General features: G+C 36.8%; 4 protein-coding genes across 8 annotated transcripts; 2 read left to right on the top strand and 2 right to left on the bottom strand.

Moving 5' to 3' along the window:
* Window positions 1-286: 286 nt before the first annotated feature.
* On the top strand, window positions 287-4,611 carry LOC113764873. Of its 3 annotated transcripts, none has more exons than XM_027308911.1 (6): window positions 287-513; window positions 1,321-3,024; window positions 3,106-3,259; window positions 3,362-3,509; window positions 3,618-3,863; window positions 4,057-4,611. In XM_027308911.1, the coding sequence occupies exons 2-6, from the start codon at window positions 1,380-1,382 to the stop codon at window positions 4,309-4,311; spliced, it is 2,448 nt and encodes an 815-aa protein (XP_027164712.1). In that variant the 5' UTR covers window positions 287-513; window positions 1,321-1,379; the 3' UTR covers window positions 4,312-4,611. The 3 variants fall into 3 exon arrangements, with proteins under 3 accessions (XP_027164712.1, XP_027164713.1, XP_027164711.1); XM_027308912.1 differs by having other exon boundaries at window positions 287-580; window positions 3,109-3,259; XM_027308910.1 differs by having other exon boundaries at window positions 287-580.
* A 12-nt stretch (window positions 4,612-4,623) lies between these two features.
* On the bottom strand, window positions 4,624-9,344 carry LOC113764872 (putative disease resistance protein At1g50180). The gene is made up of 3 exons (XM_027308909.1): window positions 8,074-9,344; window positions 5,630-7,496; window positions 4,624-5,084 (listed from the first exon to the last, which is right to left on the bottom strand). Exons 1-2 carry the CDS (start codon window positions 9,107-9,109, stop codon window positions 5,683-5,685), a joined length of 2,850 nt encoding a protein of 949 aa, XP_027164710.1. The 5' UTR covers window positions 9,110-9,344; the 3' UTR covers window positions 4,624-5,084; window positions 5,630-5,682.
* A 4,246-nt stretch (window positions 9,345-13,590) lies between these two features.
* On the bottom strand, window positions 13,591-17,498 carry LOC113765525. Of its 2 annotated transcripts, XM_027309744.1 has the most exons (6): window positions 17,394-17,498; window positions 17,163-17,285; window positions 16,507-16,560; window positions 16,296-16,394; window positions 14,075-14,370; window positions 13,591-13,926 (listed from the first exon to the last, which is right to left on the bottom strand). In XM_027309744.1, coding segments are annotated over exons 1-5 (558 nt in total). In that variant the 5' UTR covers window positions 17,395-17,498; the 3' UTR covers window positions 13,591-13,926; window positions 14,075-14,089. The 2 variants fall into 2 exon arrangements, with proteins under 2 accessions (XP_027165545.1, XP_027165544.1); XM_027309743.1 differs by lacking the exon at window positions 13,591-13,926 and having other exon boundaries at window positions 13,956-14,370.
* A 1,720-nt stretch (window positions 17,499-19,218) lies between these two features.
* On the top strand, window positions 19,219-22,271 carry LOC113765616. Of its 2 annotated transcripts, none has more exons than XM_027309849.1 (4): window positions 19,219-19,505; window positions 20,270-20,495; window positions 20,722-20,874; window positions 21,193-22,271. In XM_027309849.1, exons 1-4 carry the CDS (start codon window positions 19,272-19,274, stop codon window positions 21,867-21,869), a joined length of 1,290 nt encoding a protein of 429 aa, XP_027165650.1. In that variant the 5' UTR covers window positions 19,219-19,271; the 3' UTR covers window positions 21,870-22,271. The 2 variants fall into 2 exon arrangements, with proteins under 2 accessions (XP_027165650.1, XP_027165649.1); XM_027309848.1 differs by having other exon boundaries at window positions 20,270-20,528.
* The last annotated feature ends 1,042 nt before the right edge of the window (window positions 22,272-23,313 follow it).

The raw sequence follows: 23,313 nt of genomic DNA, 5'->3' as shown, positions 1-23,313 counted from the left end.
TTCAGAATAACTGCAGATAATTGAGTTTAAATGCTACATCCAGTAATCTGTAAACTCGTGAATTAAAAGATGCATCATATTTTAATGTGACCACTTTTTTTTAAAATGAAAAAAATATATATTTTCAAACTTGAAGGACTTTTATGCAATTTTCTCTGGTTACCCGGTTCAGCATATTGGACTCGGGCATGAATTTGATTGGTTCGAACCCGAATCCGACAGTTTTTCAAGTACCGTAAAACGGAAAATCCTCTGGTTCCTCTCCATCCCCCCCTGCTTCCAGGAAACTACTAGCCTTTCTTCTTTCTCCAGCTCCCGCCTTCTCCATATTCCTTTTTTTCTTTCTTTTTTTTTTTTTTAAGAGTTCCCAATTTTCACAACAGAATTTTCAATTGAAAAGTACATATGTCACCTTAGTTGAATATTCCTTCCAGCTGCCACAAAAGCTCAGCCTGAAAAACAGTTGGCCGGTGGTTCCAAGCCCGTCGGAGAGACTACGCCGGTGACCTATCAGTGAGACCCATCTCCTTCTTTGTTCTCAAATATAATTCTTTGCAGTTTTTCGAGTGAAGCTGTGAAGGTCTGGCCTTTTTCTTCTGTTTTTCTTAGGTTCAGTTTTATGCTTTTTCTTAAATGATGCTTGCCAAGTTGAAAATGTGTAAACATTTCCAGGTTGAGTTTCTGCATATAGGTTAAGTTCTATGTTCTAATGTTGAATTAATTTTGGCTAAGTATGTGCTAAATGTGAATATTGGATTAAGAAATCTTTAATTTTACCTTTCATGTGTCATACATAGTCATTATCAATGTTTAATGTATCTGGATGTTACATAGACGCAAAGTTTGTAGAAAAACTAAGAATGAAATATAAAAAAGATGGCTTTTCTATTGTAGTAAATGTTATCCAAAATGTGAAACTGGAGAAGCAAATATTCAGGAAAGGAAAGAAGTTGGGATTAAGAAGAAAAGAATTTTATCTTTAGATGAAGTCGAATGGCAGGCCTTTTAGATTGAGTTATAAAGAAAATTTGGTTTGAGCTGTAATAATAAGCAAAAGAACCAATGAATCTTCTTGAAGGATTGTAATTGATCATGAGATGAGCTATTTCAGTTCAGGGACGAGAAATGACAGAGGCATCATGAAGCACTTATAGTTCTACCATATTTGGTTTTTTGCAAATGAGACATAGAAAGCAGGAAGCAGAGGAACTGTCTGTAACGTGCATGTTGCTCTTTTTCCTATCTGGTAGTTTTTCTCTTTTTCATTGTTCATGATTTTTTTTTTTTGCAAGTGTAACTTGCCGTGCGCTTGTGATGCAGGTTTACAAGAATTAATGAGAGTACTGCACACTGAGGTTCTATGCTGGTAACTCGAGAAGATGGCAAATCAAGGTCATACCATATTCCTCGAGGACTGGTTATATCAGAACAGTGGTATTGGTGACACTATAAGTTCCAGAAAGTCTTCTTTCTTATCTGCCCAAGCCATCATCCAAGCTTGGACTGATCTTAGGGACTCACTTCAATCACAGTCTTTTGAACCTCATCATCTGCAATCTTTGAAAATCCTCTGTGGCTCTCAGAATGTCCTTTATGTTGCAGATCCTCAGGCAAAGCTTCTACTTTCAATTCTATCCTTACCTAATGTCTCTCTTCCACCTGAGTCGTATCCTCTCTTTCTTAGGCTGCTGTATATATGGGTCAGGAAATCTTCCAAACAGTCTTTGATTATGATTGACTCAACGGTTGAGGTTCTGTCAGACATTTTCTCTGAGAAATTCTACATCAACAAAAGCTCAAGTTTCTTTTCTGAAGGTGTTCTCCTTTTGGGAGCTATTTCTTTTGTACCTTCTGTATCTGAAAAATCCAAAACATTCTGCTTGGAGTTGCTCTGCAAGCTAGTGGAACAGGAATATCAAATGATTGGTGTATTGGAAGGAGTTCTACCCAATGTTTTAGGGGGAATTGGTTATGCTTTATCTTCTTCTGTGAATGCCTATTTTGTTTCAATTTTAGACTTCCTTTTTGAGATATGGGAGAAACAGGATGGTCCATCTGCTAGTGTTCCTTATGGGCTCATGATACTGCATATGGTTGAGTGGGTTCTATCTAATTGCATAAACTCGCATTCCACAGACAAAGCAGATCTTTTTAGGAGGGTGATGTTGGTAAATAGGAAGCCCTCTTATTCTTCATTTGCCTTGGTCATGGCTGCAGCTGGTGTTCTGAAGGTTCTCAATAGATCTGGATCAAATGATTTTATGCCTTTAAAAGTTTCTGCGGAGGAGCTGATTGGAACAATGGCAACAGACCTTGTAGCTAGAACTGGAGGTGTTAATGCTTCTGGCACTGAACTTAGAGACAGTGTTCTCCTACAATGTATATCCCTAGGTGCAGCTCGTAGTGGCTCCATTTCCTATTCTGCTTCTCTTCTTTTATGCCTTGCTTTAGCATTATTAGGTGAGATTTTCCCTTTGGTGCGCATGTACCAGAAGATGCTTGATTTGTCTGTTGGCAGTTTCGAAGGACTTTTGGTTAATGAGGTTAAAGAGCATCTAGCCAGTACTAGTTTTAGGGAAGCAGGGGCTATAACTGGGGCATTTTGCAATCAGTATGTCTCAGCTGATGAAGAAACCAAGAACAGTATTGAAAATCTTATCTGGGAGCACTGTCAGGAGATCTACTTGCAGCATCAACATGTTGCTTTTGTATATCAAGGTGTCAAGAGTGGGCTCCTTGGAGATTTGGAGAAAATTGCTGAATCTGCTTTCCTTATGGTTGTGCTTTTTGCACTGGCAGTCACAAAGTATAGGTTAGGCCCTAATAGTAGCCAATATACTCGCTTGACGCTTTCAGTTAGGATATTGGTTTCTTTTTCTTGCATGGAATATTTCCGAAGGATGCGTTTGCCTGAGTATATGGATACAATAAGAGCAGCTGTAGTAAGTGTTCAGGAGAATGAATCAGCTTGCGTCTCATTTGTAAAATCCATGCCATCTTATAGCGATTTGACAAGTAAACATGGTACTTACTATATTTTTTTTATGCCTCTTTATCAGCTATCAATTTGTGTGTGGGCTTCCTGACTATATTGGTTTTGTCTAGCAGGTTTTTCCAACTTGCAGAAAATGGAGTATCTATGGTCCAATGACGATGTACAGACAGCTCGGATCTTATTTTACTTGCGGGTTATCCCGACTTGCATTGAGCATTTACCGACCTCTTTATTTAGGAAGGTGGTGGCTCCAACTATGTTTCTGTATCCTATAATATGTAAAATGTCGTAATTTCCAAAATATGGGTTGCTCTTCCATTCGCTGATTTTGGTGAATGCGTGATTCCTAAATTCATGTTGAATTAGATATATGGGACATCAAAATGGAAAAGTGGCTAGAGCTTCACATTCAATGTTTGTGGCATTCATTTCATCCGGCAAGGATCCTAACCAGGAAGAAAGAGCTTCATTGAAGGAGCAACTTGTCTTCTACTACATGCAGAGATCTTTAGAGGTGTTCAAAGATATTGTTGTCTATATAAATGTTTATATTTTTTGTATGTCACATTTGGCCTGTAAAAACACTTCCAAGTTGCTTATGGAGGTTTAATTGGGAATGTAGGGGTATCCAGGGATCACCCCTTTTGAAGGAATGGCTTCTGGAGTTGCTGCAATTGCTCGACATCTTCCTGCTGGTAGCCCATCAATCTTTTACTGCATTCATGGTCTCGTTGAAAAAGCTAGTAGTATGTGTGGTGCAGTCAACAGTGAGGACACTGAGTTGCAGAAGATTAGGGAAGGAGGGTGGGAACTGTGTCAGAAAATGGTAGAGTTGCTTTTACGGCTGCTTTCTTTGGTCGACATACAGGTATTGCATTAACTATCCCTCTATCTTGTATTTACATGCTTCTATTGGCCTTTCTGTTCTCTAAGTAGCAGCTTCGAGACTTGGCCAACTGTTTTTTTTGCCTCGTCAAATTTTGGAAAGGGCTTGCTGTCTTTTGTCCAGATTATACTCCACATGACTAATTAGATTAATCAAAGTCAGTAATCTGCTGCAGGTTCTACCGACTTTAATGAAGCTGTTGGCACAGCTGATTGTCCGACTACCTAAAGATGAACAAAATGTGGTCCTCGACGAGTTATTTCAACATGTTGCAGAATCTGATGATGTTACTCGGAAACCAACATTGGTTTCATGGCTACAGTCACTGTCTTATCTATGTTCTCAGGATACTGGTGAAAGAGGAACAGATATTAAATCTGCAGAAAATGCTGCTCCTTTGAATCTGAATGGAATCAGTTCACGACTTTAATTATTGTTCTTTGTCCTCCCCCCTCCCCTCTTCTATCCTCCTCCCTCCCTCCCTCCCTCCCTCCCTTCCCTGCAAGCAAGCATTTAGTGGTAGCGGAGAAATGGGGCAAGGAGATTTAAACCCCTTCCCTGTTCGTGTAGCAGAGACTGGAATGGAGGCTGCCGGGCAAGCCTAGTAATATATTATCGGATAAGTGCTTTGCTTATAAGAATAGGTCTAATGGGCTTTCCCATGCACTGTATTTTCTGTTGTGTAAATTCAAGAAATATTACAGTAATGAAAGTTTTCAACTTAAGATAACAGTACGACTCCTGTTGAACTCATTATTCTTAGTATACCGTGATAGAATATGTTTTCTTTTTCTACACAATCAAAGTCATCCAAAAAATAATCCAAGCCAAACAGTCATGAAAAGAGGAATTAGAATCTCTCTCTTTTGTTACATGGAATGCTGCTAATTGAAATCATCACAGAGAAGAAGAAAAACAGGGCCAATTATAGCATCTGTTGCCGTGGCCCTTCTAAGTTCTAACACGTACTCCTTGTTGAAGTCTGTCATGAGCATTTCCTTCATGGCTCTCCCTCTAGATACTTATTGTACCTGTTCTTCATTTCTTGCTGCAAGCTTGATTTTCTTAGCTTTCATCACTATTCGATTCACTTGAACGTGAGTGTTCATCAACGGCTTCAACATCCCAATCGCCCAAGGCACCTCTCAGCTATTTTAGATAGATCCTCTTCCATCAGAGCATTGAATTTTGTGCAGAACAAGACTGGAGTAAATTCTGATTAGGATTGATTATTCAAACAAGTATGAAACAGATAAAAAAAAAAGAAGAAAGGTTTAAAAGGCAAAATAATATGCATACAAAATGGCCAAGGGAGTATACAGTGAGAGTAAAGCAAAAATATTCAATTTTTCTTCCGCTCAAATTAGTTAGTCTCATAAAATTCAAGTGTAGATTCTGAAAGAATAGATAATTAGACAGACAATTTCGATAGAATAGCCGTGTTTAATGGCTAGGATCTAGGGATAATGAAGGTGAAAATGGAGGCGAAAAGCATGCTTAAAAAATGATTGTTCATAGTGCTACTAGACAATATACCATATCATGTTTAATAATTGTTGGAATGGTCTGTATAGCGATTATAGAAAATTTTCACAATTTGTAAACCAAATAAATGGAATCAATTTTTTGTTTAGAGGAGCCAGTAACTTCATATTGGAACCAGATGCAGGAAAAAGAGACATTAGAATGGTAAACAGAAAACTAAGAAGAGAAAAATTTGAAGGGTTAAGGAATAGAAATCCGGGTACCTGATTTTTGGATCTGGAATCACAATTACATACATCGTGTGATGATGGATGGCTCAGCGGATCACAACTGAAGGCACATGGCGTATTTTATTGTAATCTGGTGCTTGTTCACCATTGACTGTTTGAACTCTTTCTAAAAATTCTTCAGGCATCCCAAAAAAACATATTCGTTCTAGGGTAGTTATTGATCTCAATCCATTTGGAACCATTTCCAACTTTTCGCAATACGAAATTAATAAACTGGAGAGTTTAGGCATGGCCCCTTCATGCACTTTCCACCTTTCTAAGTTATACAAACAAATGAGTTCAAGAACTTCGAGTTGTGGAAATCCCAATGCATGGCAAGTCATTTCTTTCCCCACAAAAGAGTGTTCATGCAAATGTAGTCTTCGCAAGTTGGGAAGTTTCTCAAGTGTTGCCATTGGATCCTCCTCAATGTCAGAGAAACGAAGCGTTAATTCAGTAAGGCCTGGGCGAGGGGACGATTGGTGTGGGCGGTAAATTGGTAATTGCTTGCATAAAGAAGCACCGACAATCTGCAATTCGTGAATGTTCTTACAAAACAGCATCTGCTCAAGAACAGCCAAACCCTTGTTAGAATTGGAGTTGATACAATCCCAGACTTCAAGTGAGGTCATGCGTAAATAGTTCAAGTTTGTTATATGGTTAATAATTTCCTCCAGGTCTCCAAGATTCTCAATCACCATAGCTTTCAAAGCTCTGAGATTGGTCAATCTGGATAAATTAGGATGAAAATATAGTGTGCTATCAAATGATTCAAGTATCTCCAACTGCTTGCTCAATCCATCTAGCCGCTGTTTACCACTGCAGCATGGAAGATAGAGATGCCTTAGACGTCCCAACTTCGATAGCACATTCGGTAATCTAGAACAATAGCTACCACGTAAATCAAGGGTTTCCAAGTACTTCAAATTACCCAAGCAAGATGGCAACTTCAAACCATGACAATCTCTCAATCTCAGGCATCTCAAGTGGATAAGATTACCTATACATTCCAGAGGTGACCTTGAATAACAGCTTCGGGAGGCCAGACTGGAGTTTTCAATTGCCAAAACTCTAAGCATCTTGAGATTGTTCACTTCAGACATTATTTTCCTCCCTAGACGTCTACCGTAGTTGTCACCGCTACAGTCCAATGGTTCATACATATAGGAGTGAAGATGCTTTGTCTGCTCTTTTCGCAGGGGAACATAATTGTGCTGAAAATCCACTGCACACAAACGAAGGACAAATCCAAAATATTCTTCTTCTATCGCATGAGATATGTCTACTGAGGTAACAAAAATATCTTGATCATGTCGAGAATCAACTACCTTATACAAATTTTGCTCTTCTGCCTTAAGCAAGCATAAATCTCTCATGAGATCATGAATCCGACATGACTTAAACCTTGTAACTGCAGGCTTTCCCTCCTCATGTAATTTAACCTGAACCATGCACCTTTTTGCTAATTCTTCCAAGTAACGCTCAGCAACATCCATCATTGTTTCTTGTCCAATTCTATCATTCTCAAGTATCATACCTTCTGCCATCCATAGTTGATATAACCACTCTGCTTCAATATTAGAATCTTCCTTAAATTTTCCCAAGTAAAGGAAACATGGTTTTAGCTGATAAGGAAGGTCATAATAGCTGAAAGCTAAAATTTTTGGCACTTCTCCTACTTTGCCAAAGTTTTCTCCCCTTTCTAAATAGGATTTGATATTGTCATGCACAACTCTCCATTCGCTTAGACTCTTTTTAGTTTTAAGAATTCCACCTAGAACAACCACAGCCAAAGGAAGACCCCCACAGTGTTTCAACATTTTCTTCCCTAACTCTTCTATCTTGTCCAAATCTTCACACCCTGTGAATTTTGGGAAAACAACTAGTTTAATATCAAAGACCCATGTATCAAATTCTTAATTAATTTCAACTAAATTGCATGGTTGAAAACAGATCATCCATAACAAGAATGTCATCAAGGTTATCATTTAACAACTATATGAAAATCTTCTGTGGGACTGTGAACAAGTTGCCATTTCAGACACTTGAGACCTGTCAATAAAACTAATAAAAGCCATCTGAAAAGACATTTTACACTGTTATTGATGGTTAACTTTTTCAAAGCCTATAAAATATTTTTCTGCCTAAAGTTCCCAAGGCTTTCTGCAAGCCAATCATATTCTAGAACTTGTACAATTTATGAATGTAGGCAGGACCATTTACTATAGTCTTCGTATCAATTTTATTGAAACTTTTTATACAAATATTTGATTCGTATCATCCACTAATGTTGTTTGACAGTGGGAGATAATGAAAGGAAAAAAATGAAGTCATTATTGAGAACGATTTCAGAAGAAACTAGCAAGGATTTTGACATAAAAATGAAACACTTAGTGCATAAGCTGTATAAGGCCGGAGTTAAGGGGGAAAAGAAGTACCTTGGCTACTTTTTCCTATTAATGACTTCTTTTGGAGCAACTCCCAGCTTTTTTCTTCATTTAGAAACGGAGGTTGATGGTGGTAACCATTTGGACCAACATATGATGCCACTTCCCTATTACGAGTTGTGAGCAATATTTTGCTTCCTTCCTCGGTTATTGGAAGTGCATATTTTATGCAATTCCAAGCATCCGGTGACCAAATGTCATCAAGAACGATCAAGCATCTCCTATCCTGCAACACTTGGTGAAGTCTCTTTGCTAGCTCCCCCTCTGTGCTATGCATAACATCCGATCTTTGCTCGGGGGAAAGCTTAACAAGCATCCCTTGCAAGAGATCTTTTGTTTGCCATTGTTGTGACACACAAACCCAAGCAAAACCAGCAAATTGTTTCTTCAACTTTGGATGATGATATACCCTTTTAGCAAGAGTAGTTTTGCCCAAACCTCCCATCCCATAAATTGAAACGACGCTATGATGGCCTGCTTCATTTCCATTCAACAAATATTTCACCAACATCTCCACATCCCTCTCTATTCCAACTATATCCTCCTCAACCACAAACGAAAACGTCCTCCTTAACTGTTGTTCCATGACCATAGAACTTGAGCCTTCTTCTTCTATTACGGCTCTCACGCCATATTCGCTAAAATTCTTAGTGAGATTAGATATCCTCGTTCTCAGACTCTGGATCTCTGAGCTTAACTTGTGTTTGGCATAACCTTGCTTGAAGACGCCAACATGCCTCTTAAGGGTGTGCCAAAAACCTTGCTTTCTTTGAATTGAAACCCTCAAAGCATAATCTTCAACCAAATCATTTGCTTCGCAAGCAATCGCTCTGAATTCCGAAATCCACAGTTGGACACATTCCCTGTCACTCTGCTTTGCTGCTACATGTTTCAAGAACCACTGCATCCGTTTCAAATCCTCATGTAGCAGCTTAACTTGATCAGTCACCCCGCGCAAAAAATTCCCTTCATCAATCAGCAATTTGCCTATACTTTTCACAGAAGATAATAAGATTGCTTCTGTCATTTGGGTTATGATGATTGATTGATTGATTCAGGTGTGGTATATGGAACTGAAGAGCCAAGGAAATAAAGGTTATAGGTTCTACCAAGAAGCGTTTCTGTTTTGCATCTGCACTAATTTATCAACTCCTACACTTGAAAAAAAGGTCGAAGACATTATTGCCATACTGACTCTGAAGATTTTCCTATGCCTTATAGTGTGTAAGAATCTACATAGCCGCGTATGACGTTTGATCTAAAGGGCATCTCTTGTCTGTCATGGAATTTTCCAAAGGTAAAGTAGCTTCTGCTTTGCATCCGGTTCTGATTTACAGGCCATCTCTTGTCCTGTCTATCATGGAATTTTCCGGACCACTCATTCCCACCTCTCTTATCCGTTCTTTTTTTTTTTTTCCTGTAAAGTCTATTAATGGTTAGTTTTTTAAAAAAAAATCGGTAATTGAATATTTTGCATCTGGTTACCAAACTATAAAATAATGCCACGTTCTTCCATCTATTTCACTTTTTTTTTTCCATCTATTTCACTTGCTCTATAGTATTTTCACCAATTGGTTTAGTCAATTGAGCTCCACCATCCAAACAAAGGGCAGACTCGTTTATTTCACACAAATAATTTTAATAACAAAATTTTATCAACTAATTATCTACTTTAAGGTATACTTACTGGTTTACATTGAAAGATATAACCAACCTCAAATTTAAAACTAAAACTCACCAAGTTAAGACTTACAACAGTCCCTTTGTGAGAATGCCTACAAAGAATTTACTTTTAGATCTTCATGAAATTTCTGTCCAATGGTACAAGGGATGCAACCTTTCGCCAAGAGTCAAAAGTTAGTTTCATTTGTTCTTTTTTGGGTTAATTCCACTTTGTCCCCCTAAACTTTGGACGATAATCCACTTAAATCCCTGAACTTCAAAATGGGACACTTAAGTCCCTAAACTTATAAATACCTCCCACTTAAGTCCCTGAACTTATAAAATGGGACACTTAAATCCCTAAACCCTTATAAAATGGGACACTTCGACCACCAACGGCATTCAGGATTTGTTAACAATTTTCCTTAAGTGGGAGGTATTTATAAGTTTAGGGACTTAAGTGTCCCATTTTGAAGTTCAGGGATTTAAGTGGATTATCGTCCAAAGTTTGGGGGGACAAAGTGGAATTAACCCTTCTTTTTTTGATAGATAGACTTACATTTATTCTATACTATGAGAAGGAAACTGAAGAGATTAATGAGAAATCAGAGGGGACTAAACTACCTACTGATCCAAACGAGTGCACTACACACTCGTCTGAAAGCCCATTTAAAGTGACTTGCCACATTTTGTGACCAAATGGTGAGAGACAATATTTGATCCCAGGCCTTCCACCCATCAACTTTGGTGGTGGCCACTGAGCTTAGCTCTGTGTTTATCAAAAGTTAATTTCATCATTTCCTCAACTTTTCTTCTTGACAGACTACTGGGAAAAGTTGCAATTGTTGACAGCCTATCGGAAATGCTTTGCAATTGAGAGGTGTGAATCCGTGAAATTTGTTAGAAATTTTGTGGAATTTAGCAGTGAACATTACACGGCGGAAATTTAGGATTGACATGAGTACATGACTGAATCGTTGTCGGATTGGACGAATGTTTAGCACACCTGTTAGATGTTAGAAGAAAGCCACATTAAATCGGAGGTAAGGTTCGAATCTTTAATCTCTCATCCCACGAAAACACTTGAGGTCTCTATGGTAGCCAAACTAACGCCTAACAGGGCATTGGGGAATTTAGCGCTGAGGTACTGGGACTTGAGAGTATACCTTTGTAGTGAAACAGCGAATTAGAAAACCAGTAGAAACCGGCAGATGCATTTCTTCCTTCTTCCGTTCTTCAGCAAAAAAAAAAAAAAGAGCTTGAAATTTCGTGCTATTGTTGATAGTTTTGATTTCTATTTTTGCTACATTGTTTCTGTGCCAGGCAGCCAAGTTGAGCATGATTGATCCAAGTAGCTTTTGTAGTGAAGGTCCAAAAGGATTAGAATAATTTATTTTGCTTCAAAAACAAATTGAAACTTAATATCACATCAAGATTTTATTAGGACATCATATGTATTCAGAAATGTTGTCAAAACACTAAACGAGAACAAAATCATGCAAAATAAATGACAAAAATGTTAGAAACTATCATCACCAAGAAGTAGGTACTATTTTATGGCCAACAGTCTACAGGATACTTGTACGATTTCAATGCACATTTCAGCTTCGCAGCATCTCAAGATCTTTGGCTTCGCTTTGTCTACATTGTTATTAAAAAAATGAGTTTCTTATTTTAATTTGATTTTTTTCTATCACTTTTTTTGTAATTCTTTTCTTTTGTTTCTCCACAATTGGCGCCTGTTTTTCCCGTGTAAAATAATTTCTTACATAAATCTTGTTTTCCAATTCAGGTTTAGTTTCTAAATTATTTTTGTACTGCTAAAAGTTTCTTCCTTGTTCTTCACTAATATTTTGGACCCATTCATAAAATTCTATTCAAGATGTAAATTTAAAACTAAAACTCACCAAATTAAGGCCTTGTTTGGATTGTGATTTTCCATCGGAAAATTACGTCGTTTTTCGTGATCACATTTCCCTATTACCTTTTTTCCTCACACACATCAAATCGTTATAGTAATTTTTCCATGAAAAATCATGAAAAATGCAATCCAAACACAACCTAAGACTTACAACAGTCCCTTTGTGAGAATACGTACAAAGAATTTTTACTTTTAGATCTTCATGAAATTTCTATCCAATGGCACCAGGGATGCAACCTTTCACCAAGAGTCAAAAGTTAATTTCATCATTTCCTCAACGTTTCTTGTTGACAGCCTGTTGGGAAATGCTTTGCAATTGAGAAGTGTGAATCCGTGAAATTTGTTAGAAATTTTGTGGAATTTAGCAGTGACCATTACGCAGCAGAAATTTAGGATTGACAGGAACTGAATTATTGTCAGATTGGACGAGTGTTTAGCACACCTGTTAAATTTTAGAAGAAATTCACATATTAAATAGAAGGTAAAGTTCGAATCTTTAACCTCTTGTTCAACAAAAACACTTACGTCTTTATGGTGGTCAAAGTAACAGCCCAACAGGCCATTGGTGGAATTTAGCTGTGAAGTACTGGGACTCGAGAGCATTCCTTTGTAGTGAAACAGCGAATTAGAAAACCAGTAGAAACCGGCAGATGCATTTCTTCCCTTTTCCATTCTTCAGCAAAAAAAAAAAAAAAAAAAAAAGCTTGAGATTTCGCGCTATTGTTGATAGTTTTGATTCTATTTTTGGTACATTGTTTTTGTGCCAGGCAGCCAGTTAAGCATGATTGATCAAAGTAGCTTTTGTAGTGAAGGTCCAAAAGGATTAGAATAATATATTTTGCTTCAAAAACAAATTGAAACTTGTTATCTCATTAACATTTTATTAGGACATCATATGTATTCAAAAATGTTGTCAAAATACTCAACGAGAACACATTCATGCAAATAAATAGGGGTGGCAATGGGACAGTTACCCGCGAGGGGAGTAATGAGACAGGGCGGGGGCAGGGGGAATTTTTCTCCCTCTGTTTTAAATGGGGCGGGGGCAGGGAACAACACCCCCGCTCCGACCCCCGGTTCAATTTATTAATATAAATAAATGTAATATATTATATAATCTAAGAATAATAAATTTAGAATATTTAGCAACTAAACATTACCCTTATTCCGTTTCTATTCAAATTTCTAGTTGATATTTGGTACAAACATGTTACGCGTTCTATAAGTATTCCCAAATGTTATTTATACAATCCAATTGAGTTTCTTAATTTTCCGGTGTTTTATTTCAACACTTTTCTTGTTTCATTTTTCTTTTTTCACTTTTTTCAACTCCGCATTTTATTTTATTCTTTAAATTTAGCTTTGATCTATTAAATAAAAGTTTCCAAAAAAAAAAATCAAATTATCACCTACAGGAAAAGTGGAGCGAGGCGGGGCAGGGATGGGGCGATCGGAGGTGGGGACGGGGCAGGGGCGGGAGGAGTTTTTTGGCAGCAGGACGGGGACAGATCCCCCGGCCCATACCCGCCCGCCATCCCTGAAATTAAATGACAAAAATGTTAGAAACTATCATAAAAAAGAAGTAGGTACTATTTTATGGCCAACAGTCTACACGATACTTGTGTGATTTCAATGCACATTTAAGTGCAAGCAGTTTCGCAGCATCTTGAGATCTTTAGCTTCTCTTTGTCTACATTGTTATTTAAAAAAACATGTGAGTTTCCTACTTTTAATTTGATTTTTTCTATCATTTTTTTTTTAATTCTTTTCTGTTTTTCATTTGTTTCTTTACAATTGGCGCCTGTTTTTCCCGTGTAAAATAATTTCTTACATAAATCTTGTTTTCCAATTCAGGTTTAGTTTCTAAATTATTTTTGCACTGCTAAAAGTTTCTTCCTTGTTCTTCACTAATATTTGAACCCATTCATAAAATTCTATTCAAGATGTAAATTTATTTCAACACATTTATTTTCCTAGATAAAACTTAAAGGCCGATATCACATGAATAGCCTTAAAAAGAATACAAAAGGTTTCTACATTGCTTCCACTAGCCTAGCATGTATTAGTTTGATCAGAAACCATACACACTTGAGAGCCAACTGCTCCGATGTCTTGCATTGTAAATCCATGCAGCATGGAATCATCCCTCACTTTTGCTCTGTTTAAGAGGGAGACACAAACAGACGACCACCAGGTGCTCTATAACAAGTCCCTTGCCTTTCCTTAGCACTGCAAAAAGCCAATGATGACTGCATCCTATCCTCATAGTATCATAGTGTCTAATGGGATTACAGGCTCAACTTAAGATATTAACTCTGCATGCACTTCAACGTAGGAAGATAATACATCTGGCATTTGAGCAAATGAAACACTATGGTCTAAAGGTAAGTGACTGGAAGAAGTAATTACTTGTTCGTTAGTCAACTACTCAGTCACTCTATCCTTAACTGATTTTGGTTTTCCCTTCTGGAGGTTCAGTCTCAGATTTGAATCAGTGATGACTGTTCTTTGTCTAGTTCGAAGATCACCTTTACCGTCAGGTACTTCCTTAAGCGATGTTCTTGTGCTTATAGAGCCATCAGCAGCAACAGGCCTCGGAGTAACCTTACACCGGGCGTGTCTATTCTCAAACAGGCTTTGCCTTTTCATACTGGCAAGTATATCACCTTTTGGCTTGTTTTTGCTTCCAATCATTTGATCATTATCTGAACCCAAAATAACAAAATAAAACAGAATCAACATTGCAAAAGATAATTGGACAGCATCTTGGCAGCTAAGCGGTAAAAGTGTAGAAGCATCTGCTCCTGGCAGTGAAAGCAAAAGGCTCCTCTTGGGAGGTCAAGCTTGAGGATTTGTGATCTCATATGTCTGAGTTGTGTTGGATAACATAAAGCTCGTTGTATTTACCTACGACTTTTAAAAGATTTACATGTTCTGTAAAAATTTATAAGTAGAATGTGCTTCTCGAAAAATAGAGATAATGAATTATTGTTGTAGAAAATCAAGCATTCATTTTGGGACAACTCAGATAGAAAGTTGTCCCCATTTTTTTGAGACATAGGGGTGGAGAAAAGCATGAAATATTTGAATCAATGTCCTTGATTGTCTTCCAAAGTTTCTGCAACTATTAGATGCCTTCCCTTACAGTTGGTTTGAGTCATGATCCCTTTGATCAAAACAGTTATTCTTGACCAGTTAATAGTTATCACAGACTGCAGCTATATGAGAACAAGAACAACCTGATGCAAAGGAAGCCAAATGGACATATTCATCTACTAAGTTTTAACCTATCGATTAAAAGGATATACAATAAACACTAAAAGATTAGAAGATGCAAGCATATTCTTCTAGAAAATGACTGTTTTTCATCTCTGACCAGTTTATGACGTCTCTAACTCATTCACTTTTGCTTAAGCTTTGGTAGGAACAGATCTTCCAAACACCTTCACATTTAAATGTCGATATTAGAAAAGATCTGTTACTCCAATCACAGTCATACCTAAAGGTGCAAAGAACATTAATATGAGCATTTCGAAATCCCCTTTTTCCCCTCTTTTCATTTTAGGAAAGATTACAAAAATAGGCCAAGGTTGACATGTTAGGATTTCAACAAGAACAATTAAGGCCAGTTATTTAACTCAACGACATACAGTTATGAAATTGAGATAATCCAACAAATATTTGTTTTGCAACAGCAACAGCAGTCAGACACTATTTTGTGCTCACAACAGAACAAGGAACACAATGTAAAAGGAGTCATCCATAAAGAAGAGTGGCATTAAAAGTCATAGATCTAGTGGCATTAATTATAGAAGAAGAGTTCCCCTTCAGTCCTGTGACTTATATAAAACTAATCATCCACGATTTTGCCCTGCGCGAGTTCCCAAGATGTCACATCCCTAGCTATTAATTGCTCTAACTGTCCCTTAATTCAATGTCATGCCCAAAAGAAGGGAGATTTTCAATTAGATGAAAGTTCAATCATTGTGTGAACAAGAGAATTCAAAGCCGAAGAAAACATATCACTCATTCTCCAGAGTAATATGTACCTTTCCAGAGGCCTCCTTTCAAACAAAATTCACTGAATAATTTAGTTTTATACAGATTTATGGGGATTCAAGAGGGGATATTCAGTGAAAAGAAACCATATTAATATTTCCGGAAAGTGGCCTAAAATGACATAGAATTAGTGGCGTTAATCAAAGAAGAATCCCCCTTTAGTCCTATCGCTTACATAGAAGTAATTATCCATGATTCAAACCATAGGAGAGTTCCCCATATGTCACATCCCCGCTGTTGTAACTGTCTCTTAGTCAATATCATGCCCAAGAAAAGGGTGATGTTCACATTAGATGAAAGTTCACTTGGTCGTGGATGAGAGCACTCAAAGCCACAGAAAAGAAAGTTCACTCACTCGTGGATGAGATTACTCAAAGCCACAGAAAACACATTGTTTATTCTCCAGACAGTAATATGCATTTTTCCAGAGGCCCTCCTTTCAAACATAATTCACTGCATAATATGGTTTTATACAGCTTCTTCGGATTCAACAGGCCACGTTGGATGTAAATAAAACATATTTCTCCAGCTTTCCAGCATTGGCTCTGTGAGAAGTTCAAAAAGGATGTACCTGGACTGGACAAGACAGCACGTGGTCTTGGAATTGGACTAGCTCTGATATTTGTTTTGTTTTCTTCCAAGAGTTTCTGTTTCCTGTTGCTAATTGCTCCTTTGATCACCAGTGAGGATACTAAGTCAATACAATAACTATAAAATATATGCCCTGCAGGTACTAGCGGGCTAAGAATGAGATTTTGCACACACAGAGACAATAGGTATACCTGAAGTAGAGCTATCAAATCGAGGCACTCTCACAACAGATGTAGGGGAATTGTCTTCACATTCCAAAGGAAAAAAAAAAAAGAAAGTCAACAATACAGAATATACAAGGGCTTAGCATAAGAAGCTACTCAAAAAGTAAAACACTCAACTATTCAAGGTCCTAAAGAAAATTCTCAATAGATTTATTCCTTCATTTCTTTGATATATATGTATATGTTTACTTTAAGTAGATGGCTTTCATCAGATAAAACTTCTCTAACTAAATGAAAGCCGTTCTCTCCAGTGCTAGAATACCATGGTTTTAATGAACAAAGAGTGCACAAAGTTTGTCAGTGCTATGATAAATATACTGCTCCAAGCAGAAGCATAGGCAAGTTCACTCGATCGCGCCAAATACTTCATCGAATATGTATCTCGTAAAATAACAACATATAATTTGATCTAGGAGCTCAGGATGCAAATCAGAAAACAAAAGGAAAAAAAGGAAACTTTCTGTTGTTATTCTTTCAATTGTGAAGTAAAAGAAGGGAACAAACTGAGACGAAGTAAAAGAAGAGAACAACAAAAGAAATTCAGCAACAATACAAACACAAAAACATCAAAAACAAATTCTTCAGGAGTGAGAACAGGAAAGTAAACAAATCAAGTGGTTTACCTGGAGAAGAGAAGTCATTCAAAGAGAAACATTCAGGAGTCCTCAAGGACTGCAAAGACCTGGTCTCAAACTCATATTGATCATCATAATCTTCTTGTTCCCTCACTTTCACTTTTGGATACACTGGAGAAGAAAACAACAGAAGGGAATTCAATTGACAACCCTTTGCACCACAAAGAAAACACCACAAAGAACCCAAAAATTAAAAGATCAAAAGCTCAAGATACCCACTTGTTATTCTGCTTGCAGATGCTTCAGGAGTGATCAGGAGAGTTTTTTCAATTTTGGGTCACAAGAATTCACACAAAATTCTTGAAACCCACAAAAGAAAAAAAAAAAAAAAAAGCGCTGCAATTGAAGGATTATTTCGTTTATGCCTTTTTTCGACAACTGATACAAAAAAAAGCTTAAAAGTCAGCAAGCAGCATAGAATGATCTCTTGGGGCCTGGGGGGTTACCGTTGGTACTATTAGATACTAAAAGGACAAGTCAAACGTTAGGCTCTTCTAGGCAGTGTTTGTTCGTTTAGAAGTGGGAATGGGACAAGTAATTAAGACACATGGGCCATAGGGAAAGTTTGATAAATTGAGAATTCGAGTTGGATGAATCAGATTTGCGTTTCTTTTGGAAATGGGGGGACGGATGGACATTGACGATCGGGTCAACTCTTGTGTATTTTTGGCAACGTGTTTCTGTGGAAGTTGAAGAGTTGGCCGGGTGGGATGGGGACTCGTTGCAAAAGTGTGCTTCTACGACACTCTTATGTTACGCAAAGGTCAGCTATAATAACATATGTGGCCCGTGGAGCAAATAAAATAGACAAACTCTTTTTATTTTTCTAAATTTTTTAGGACATAAAATAGACAAAAGCTAGCCATTTGGGTTTTTTATTATTGTTTTTGTTACTATAATTTAGAGAAATGTAAAAAACTAGCTTCTTTTCCTTTTGGTTGATTGTGCTTTTTTGAAAAATTCATTTATTTTATGAAAATTTTTATGATTATTTTTTTGAAAATTTTTCTTATAAAATTAATCTTCTATATGTTGCAGTGTATACACTGTGAATGCATGACTACTAATCGAGATTTAAAATTTAAAATCTAATTTTTTGCATATATAAGATGCATCTAACTCTATTAGTACATGTACTATCAGTATATAAAAGATTAATCATTTATTTATTTAACATGATGATTTATTTTTTATTATTAGAAAGTCTAATTATACTACTCATTGTACCATAAAATATAAATTATGATGTAGTCTTGTTAAAGAAGTGGGAAATTTTGTTCTTCTTATTTGTGTCCAATAACCACGTGTTAATGTCAGCAATTACTTGATTAATACTAATAATGTATTGAATCATGAACAAATTGGCTTGACTTATGTTTGTGTAGTACTCCCTCCATCCTATTTTATTAATCTTGATATCTATTCTAGCCAGTCTCAAATTACTTGTCATTAAATAAAAAAGGCTAACCTTCCAATTTTACCCTTTTTCAATTTTCAAAAAGGGCATTAAAGTTATGTTTCAATATTAAATACTCTAATAAATCATTATAAAATTCAAAATTCAGAAGCAACAAACAAAATGTGAAGCTAAATTAAGGGGTAATCATGAAAAGATTTATTTGTTGGTTGGTCAAAAATCAAAATCCTTAAACTGTGTACAAAGTTGATCACAAGAAGTAAAATACAACCAAAAGTTATGCACTTGTTAATACAAAAAGCCAAATTGGTTTAGTTATTGCTAATTTCGTATTAGGTTAAGCATATGTTGATATAAACCAAATTGACCTAACTTTTTTTTTTTCAAAAAAAAACTGTAATACTTTAATAAAAGTTGTTGTCGCAAAATGAAGCTTGAAATTGTACTAATATACGAAATATATATATATATATATATAATGACAATTTTGAATTTCCTTGATTTAGATCGTAGTAAGAAAAAAATGGGAAAAAAAAGGAAAAAACAATTATGCTATTCACCGCTTTAAACCTTAAAAAGCCGTTACTGTTAAAGATTTCGAAAGCACAAAATCCCCAAACTCTTTAGGGTTTTAGCTAGGGTTTTAATCTTTCCTTAAATTACTTAAACTTGCAATTAGGATGTCTTCGATTCTTTATTCGTCAATGATTAATAAAGTAAAATCAAGCTTGTCATCCAATCTCCGCCGTTTTTCTACTGCAATTCGTCGCTATATTGGAGATGAAGGCGACTGGTTTTACTCCTCTGAGTGGTGGGGAACCGACTCCGGTTCAGATGGTCAAACGGTTTTCCGAGCAGTTTCCGACAAAGGCAACGGTGTTGTCTCCGTCCTAGCTTACCCTTCTTCCAAACCAGTTCAGTTACCCCTCTACCTTCTTTCCCTATACTTGCATTTGTATCAAAATTGTCTGAAGTTTTTTTTTTTTTAAAATATTGTCGTGATGAAATATATGGGTTTGTTGTTGAAGAAGAGTATTTTCGAATGAGTTTGGTATAAAAGTAGACTATCTTGGCTCTCGTAGATGAATGATTGCGTATGTATTGGTAATTTCAGATTACCAATGTTTTTATTATCACAACTTTTGCATTCCTAATATCTGTAAATAGAAGCAATTTTTGGAGTTAATGCTTATCAATTATGAGGAACCGAGCTGTTAGAAGAAACTAGGAGGATAAAGCGTAAATGGTGAAGGAAAATTTGAATTGTTTTTAATTCTCTGACCAGTGAAAGTCACTGATCAAACTATGGAAACAAAAGCTGTTGGACAGAATTCGGTCCTCTATCACCAACCAAATGAAAATTTTCTTCTTATATATGCCTTCAAATGACAATGAGTTGCTGCATCTACTTATGCCCCTTTCACGGATAGAGGAAGGGACAAAGTTGGAAACTTTTCTTATTTGTCTGAACTGCATTGATTAAGCGTTCTCGGTGCATAGCTTCTAGATGGTAGAAGAAAATAAAATATACCCTCTTGCTCCCAACTTTAGTTTCTCTTTGATAATTTGGACGAGTTTTGCACATCAATTGCATGGTTTGTATATAGTGTCTAGAAGAAAGAAGTTTTTTATATCTTACTTGGCTAGGAATATCAAAGGGCTTCAAAATTGGATGCAGGACAACATATACTGGCACAAAACAGAGAGTTGGCTTCAGCAAAGATTTGCTGAGATACATCCTTTCTGTGAAAACAATGGATTCAAGGTTATTGGTTATCAATGGCGAACTCTTCACTTTAATGATGATACTCGACAAAGCACGGTTAAAATCATGGCTGCTTATGAGAAGTCCGATCCTGCTTCTGTTTTCTATATGCAGCAGCCACATTGTCTGGCTGTTCCATGTAATACTTGCTTTTTCTTTTTCTTTTCTGGATGTATGTCACCATAATTTCTCTCAAGCTAAATACCATGTTTGTAGTTCACTGCTTCAAACTTGTTTATATTTAACTAACTGGGATATGATGTCTTAGTTACCTGTCATGTTGATTGATAACTGTTTATGAAAATTCACTAATTTAAAATGTTTGTATGCTTTAGCTTGATGCTTATACCAGAAGTTTCTTGCAGATGTGAAGAGCATGATATCCGCTGGGTTAGTTACCATCTCATCTTGCAACTTTGATCTCAATAGTGCTATTTGTGGGAAGAAAATCATGAATGTATTATGCATTGGTCATGGTGGGGGAAGCATACCTCTCTTTATGGCCAGTAAAATTGAAGGTTAGACAAGAAAATGTTTGCCTTGAGGTCTCAGATGTCCAGTATCCTCCAAACTCATGTAACAAGTTTTTCTACTTGCATTCATGCTGATGTAAATTATTGATGGTCCATTTGTAAATTTGCTTTCTGCTGGTGTGCAAGTCTGCATCTCTCACTCTCTCTGTGTTCTGGATGCCTTATTATGGTTATGTTAGGAAAAGGTTGCAATCTTGATCTTGCTGAACTGCAAAGATTGCTATAAATGGATTGGTCTTTTTCTCTTGCCATCTGTTACTTTGTATTTTAGGAAACTGACATTGCATTTCATGCTTTCTTCAGGTGCCGTAGTTCACATAGTTGAAATTGATCCCCTTGTTATTTCAGCCTCAACTCAAGCAATGGGGTTCCCACCATTTGCAGTAATGATGATGTCTGGGGAACGTGCTTGCCCAGAGCCTGATCCCGTTAATGAAGTATTATGGAAAGGGATTCATGAGAGACTCCTATTATACGAGTCAGATGCTGAGAAATTCATTTCTGAGACAACCACCCTGTATGACATTGTTTTCATTGATGCCTATGACAGTGACGACATCTTTCCTCACAAACTATGGGACCCACATTCCCCATTTCTTAAAACTCTAGCAAACAAGCTGCATCCTGAGCATGGAACAGTAGTCCTGAACCTTCATTCAGATACAGACTTGAGTGTTGATACATCTGTTTCACCTGTCTTCTCCGTTTTGCCAATGGGGAAGTATGTCTTTAGCGTGTGCAGAGCCTATAAAGATGTATTGCTGGGGGATAGGAGCTTGCATGGTGGGTTGGCATACACAGTTTCTGTGCCTTGGGTGTGTAATACCTCCCTTGTTGTCTCTAGAGGTTTTGGAAAAGCTTGCAGCAGGAATATGGTTTTCAACTCCCTTCTGTCCTCATCTTTGCAAGTTGAAAATATCCTTCAATTGCCATTTTCATGTCTGCACTATATTAAAAGAGGTTTCACCCTTTTTGATTGATCATCTAAGATGGAGCTTAATGATTTTAACTTCTCAAATGAGCTTGGAGGGGATAAGTTGAGTTTGATTAACTTTACACGTTCTCCAAGAACAAAAAACAGTAGTTGTGTTAATATAGAGGAAGAAAAGAAATCAGAGCTCTCCCCTTGATGGCAAACTTCGCATGTGCACCAGGAGTTTGGAGGGTCATCATCTGGAGATCTGCAGTTCATGCATCATACATGTCTGCTCTCGAGGTTTCTACTAATTCTTGCACAATGGACTCCTGGTGTGTTGTTGTTGTATACTTGGCGTTAGTGCCTTCCATCCTGCCATTACAGTTGTGCTCACAATTGATATGAGTTTTGACGTTTGTATGTTCAATCAATCTATAAATATACATAAGTTAGCTTGATTCTTCCATTTTAAAACTCAGGCTGCCAAGTGCCGATTGCTAGCCAAATCTATCCACTTCAACTTGACGGTTTCTATCCTCATGTTCAAGCCATTATTTTGCCATGTCAGAGCTAAAAATGCATAGCAACATAAAGCATTATGATACAAGCTCAATACGAGGAGAAAATCCTTGAATTTATGAAATGTATATCAAAGCACAAAGAAATCTTCAAAAAAAAAAGGGATAAATCTTCATCATTTACTAGTCATAAAATCCAATTAGTCGACAAATTTTGAAACAAGAAGCTGTCAATTTCCAGTAACTTCTCGGTAAACTGACCTAATTGAAGCTACCAATGCTTGTATATCATCCGAAGATCAAGGACCATCAAAATTATCAGTTTTAAAGAGAAAAAAAAAAGATCTTCTGGCTAAATTTATAATATGTTGAACCCTTCTCTCATTACGAATTGGTTTTCAGATAGAAACCTAAATTCTAAGATTTTGAAATGCAATAACAAAGATTAGTAAGACGACAGCTGACTAGGTTCAATTACTTAACCAAGATTAATTGTGAATTCAGGACAACTATGACAACTTAAGTTGGATGAGAAACACTTAAGATTATCTAGTAATTGTTGGCAAGTTACACTTGTCGATAATCCAAAGAAACTGACTTCCAAAAAAAAACTATAGTACCAGATATAATAGGGAAAAATGCACTTTTCATCCTCAAAGTTTGCGGGGTTGACCAATTTCATCCTCAAAATTTAACCCCAAACACATTTCATCCTCAAAGTTCTGTAATTTTGACCAATTAAGGACAATTGACGGGAATTGGAGGACAAATCAAATATTGGGACGGAACTTTGCACGTGAGAAGCACAATTCGTCAGATCCAACTTTATACCCAACATAACCGGGTCAAACTGAATGGATCCACTTTTTCTAACGGACAAAAAACACAAAATAGCAAAAGGAAAAAAGCTCCTGTCTTCTCCTTCTTTCTTCTCCGTTCTCAGCCCTAAAAATTTTTTTTGCCAATTGTTTCATCCATTTTTCGAGCATC

The sequence above is a fragment of the Coffea eugenioides genome, chromosome 3 (genome assembly GCF_003713205.1).
Source record: "Coffea eugenioides isolate CCC68of chromosome 3, Ceug_1.0, whole genome shotgun sequence".
NCBI classification, from domain to species: domain Eukaryota; kingdom Viridiplantae; phylum Streptophyta; class Magnoliopsida; order Gentianales; family Rubiaceae; genus Coffea; species Coffea eugenioides.
Note: the sequence above shows the minus strand (reverse complement) of the source record. Positions and strands in the feature narration are given on the sequence as shown.

Bases quoted from the DNA above. Each gene is read 5' to 3' on its own strand.
- LOC113765616 (XM_027309848.1), top strand. From the start codon at position 19,272: ATGTCTTCGATTCTTTATTCGTCAATGATTAATAAAGTAAAATCAAGC. The intron at 19,506-20,269 runs GTTCAGTTACCC...AATTGGATGCAG, and splicing joins CTTACCCTTCTTCCAAACCA to GACAACATATACTGGCACAA. The intron at 20,529-20,721 runs GTATGTCACCAT...AGTTTCTTGCAG, and splicing joins TTTCTTTTTCTTTTCTGGAT to ATGTGAAGAGCATGATATCC.
- LOC113764872 (XM_027308909.1), bottom strand. From the start codon at position 9,109: ATGACAGAAGCAATCTTATTATCTTCTGTGAAAAGTATAGGCAAATTG. The intron at 7,497-8,073 runs GTACTTCTTTTC...CAAAATTCACAG, and splicing joins AATAGGAAAAAGTAGCCAAG to GGTGTGAAGATTTGGACAAG.
- LOC113764873 (XM_027308911.1), top strand. From the start codon at position 1,380: ATGGCAAATCAAGGTCATACCATATTCCTCGAGGACTGGTTATATCAG. The intron at 3,260-3,361 runs GTATCCTATAAT...ATGTTGAATTAG, and splicing joins GTGGCTCCAACTATGTTTCT to ATATATGGGACATCAAAATG. The intron at 3,864-4,056 runs GTATTGCATTAA...AATCTGCTGCAG, and splicing joins TTTCTTTGGTCGACATACAG to GTTCTACCGACTTTAATGAA.
- LOC113765525 (XM_027309744.1), bottom strand. The intron at 16,561-17,162 runs GTAAACCACTTG...TGGAATGTGAAG, and splicing joins GAATGACTTCTCTTCTCCAG to ACAATTCCCCTACATCTGTT. The intron at 14,371-16,295 runs GTACATCCTTTT...TTTTGGGTTCAG, and splicing joins TGCTGTCTTGTCCAGTCCAG to ATAATGATCAAATGATTGGA.